Source organism: Cricetulus griseus, chromosome 4 (genome assembly GCF_003668045.3).
Source record: "Cricetulus griseus strain 17A/GY chromosome 4, alternate assembly CriGri-PICRH-1.0, whole genome shotgun sequence".
Taxonomy (NCBI): Eukaryota; Metazoa; Chordata; class Mammalia; order Rodentia; family Cricetidae; genus Cricetulus; species Cricetulus griseus.
This window is the reverse complement of record NC_048597.1, coordinates 30,394,835-30,397,873: the sequence shown is the minus strand read 5'-3', so window position 1 is coordinate 30,397,873 and position 3,039 is coordinate 30,394,835. Positions and strand designations below refer to the sequence as shown.

At 35.8% G+C, this 3,039-nt stretch overlaps 1 protein-coding gene across 2 annotated transcripts in view; it reads right to left on the bottom strand.

The window, feature by feature from the left end:
- Positions 1 to 228: 228 nt before the first annotated feature.
- The window catches only part of Arl13b (ADP ribosylation factor like GTPase 13B), a 59,482-nt gene continuing 56,671 nt past the window's right edge, over positions 229 to 3,039 (bottom strand). For both annotated transcript variants that reach the window (XM_027412437.2, XM_027412436.2), the window contains one exon: positions 229 to 2,286. In XM_027412437.2, coding sequence (XP_027268238.1) covers positions 2,210 to 2,286 — 77 coding nt within the window. In that variant the 3' untranslated portion in view covers positions 229 to 2,209. The remainder of the gene's footprint in view (positions 2,287 to 3,039) is intronic.

Sequence of the window (3,039 nt, the reverse complement as noted above, 5' to 3'; positions counted from 1 at the left end):
AGCTTACCACATCTATAACTCCATTTCCAAGGGATTCAATACCCCCCCGCCCCCGTCAGACACACACACACACACACACACACACACACACACACGTTGTTTCTCAGATCTTTAGTTTTCATATAAAAAGTTGCTTTAATCCACCAATTTAACTCTTTCCCCAATAATGATTAAAAAAAAAAAGTTTAGCTAAATAAAATCATTTAAAACCAGAAAAGGAAAAGAGACTGGTGTAAATAATTTTTTATTGTGATACGTTATAATCCATGATGAATAAGAATGAAAATGTATAATATAACAAAATAAGCATAAAAGTGTTAAAATCCAATAGGATTTACAAAACATCTTTTAAAGGATTTTTACACTGCTTTAAGAAAACATATACTATTATAGAAAACATCGATCCCAGTTTATGTTACATTCAATTTCAAAATTGTTCTTATGAAATAGTCGGTAATTATTGTACTCTACAGTAAACACTGGTAGAAAGCAAGAATTTTTTTTTTAAAAAATCTTTATTCTCAAACCAGATGAATGTTAAAAGATAGCAAAAGTGTGAGTTTGGTTTTAAAAGGGATTTTAAATATTACAAAATGAATCAAAAGGATGAGCCTTTTGCCTCTAAATCAGTTCAGGTTTCGCCTCCTGTGTTCCTATGATCTGTCATATCTGAGTCAACTACTAATTCTGCATATGGGTTTTGCATAGAAATTAAAATGCTTTTTCCTCAGTGTGCAAGGCAGATGCACAAACTCACAGAAACACCACCAGTGCTCACTAGAACAATGTGACCTGATTGACCCAGGTCCAGTGAGCTAAAATGTGAACACAATGCATTATAAACATTTAACAGACAAATAATCGTATCAGTCTACCTTAGCTGGACTTACCTTCAGAAACCAGAATATGTCTATGGTCACACAAGGTACCAAATCCTAACAAGTTGACATGAGAATTGTTCTTTGTAATCTTCACCTTGACAAAGGCATGCTTTCAATTGAATACTACATTATGAATCCATTACTAAATATATCTCTAGAAGTTTTGGTAAAGGACAGATGAATGGAGAGCCTTATGAATGGCATTTAAGAGCAAAATGAGGGCTATCATTTCAAATTAAGAAGTAATGTTACAATAAGTTCTTTATCATGGGATTTGAGCCAACATTTGAATGGCTGTATCTGCTGTAAAACTGAACTCTCGAGACATGCAGTAGCCTTTGCAGTCTTCTGACCTTTAAATTCAAGGCATGGAAGAATGGAAACAACCCAGTCAGTGGAGCTCCTCACAGGTGACTGGCAAGCAGAGGGCACCTGAGCTCTGAAAGTGTCCGGTCCTTCAGTTGGGTCTTTTAGGGCTTTGAATAATGTCTTGTGGGACATATTTTTTTCTAATTCAAACAAGGTTAGGATTTTTTCTTAAAGTTATTTCACATGTCTTAACATTTATTGAGACCATCACCAAGGAAACCCAACAGTGACAACAGAACTGAATTCTCTCCTCCGTTACTACTTTCAAATCATGTAATTGGGTAGAATTAAAGATCTGAAAACTTGCTTTATAAAATAGCAACTATTCTTTTTTAAATAGCAACTATTTTAAAATGGTGTCAAAATAGGGTGTACATTTTAAAAACAATGTTATCACAAAACATACCTCAAGCCATTTAAACACATCTTGCTTGTACATTTCATGTAAATCAACTTTCTATCCAGACAGTTTAAAGCAAGCATCTGTAGAAAAGTGCACAATCAATATAATCGCAAATTCAAATAAAAGCTTTAGAAAAAATATAAAAATAGTTAAAATTTAGGATATAAATTCCCAGGATTCCCTTTTCATGTACATGTATCTTACAAAACATGTTTAATGCATAGAAATACAGACTATTAAATAATCAGGTATGCAGAGTCCATTGGCTCCATTTCTGAGGAGGTTTTCCTTTGGGAGAATGTCCAAGAGTAGGCACGTGTAAACCAAGGAATCAACACTACATCTTGCTAATGTGACCAAATGCTTGTCAGCTACTGGTCCTTTTGTTTCCTTTCTGCCATGGAGAAGTAAATGTTCAGGTCAAGTTTTTGGGTATCCTTTCCTCCCTGAAATTATGGTTGTCTTACCCAGTCATCAGTGTTCAGGGCTTTTCTACTTTTGGGAAAGGTCTCAGTTCACTTTGCTGATATTAAAAGGACCAACCCATCTGACTTGGTTATGAGATCATGTCTGGAGCATCACCATTAGGTCTCTGTCGCACAGCCAGGGGAGGCAGTGGCTTCCCATAGAAATCTGCATAAAGAAGGGAAATGGGAAACATGAAACAGTATGGTAATTTTTTTCACAGCTAATTGTTTTCCAGCCAACATCTTTAAAAGATTAAGATGTAAGAAATTTTCAAGTGAGTGGACAGGTGGGCAAGACAGGAAACAGAAACAAACAAAAATCTAAGAAAATCTTTGAATGAATTTAAAACATACCCTGGGTAAATTCTAAATGACTGGTAAAATGTTGTACCAAATAGGCACACTTAAGTTTTTTTTATTATTATTACAGATTCACATTACAAACATATACAAAATTCTGAGAATCTGCATCATCTGCTACTAGGCCCCCTGGTCAGTCACTATTTGTATACACTATGTTTCTTTCTGACGATCATGATGTCTAGGTATTTTAGGAGAAGCAAACCAGCCTCCTTTACCTCATACTATTACAATTCTGTGGTTTGGTAACTATATAGTACAAAATGGTCTTTCTTTTTGAGTACGTGTGATGGGGAATGTACGTCTTTGCATGTTTATCTTGTTGATTATTGAATAAAGTACTTGTTTGGCCAATGAGACAGCAAGTTAGACGGGACTAGGAGTCATAGAGGATTCTGGGAAATGTAGTAGAGAAGTGGCGATCCAGGCAGGAAGTAACATAGCAAGGAGACTCATACTTAAGCAAGGAGAAATAGGGAAGTGTCCCTTTTTCCCCTCCGCCCTTCCTCCAGCATCGCAATGTGATCCACCGGCAAGGAGGGACACCAATAAGGCATCC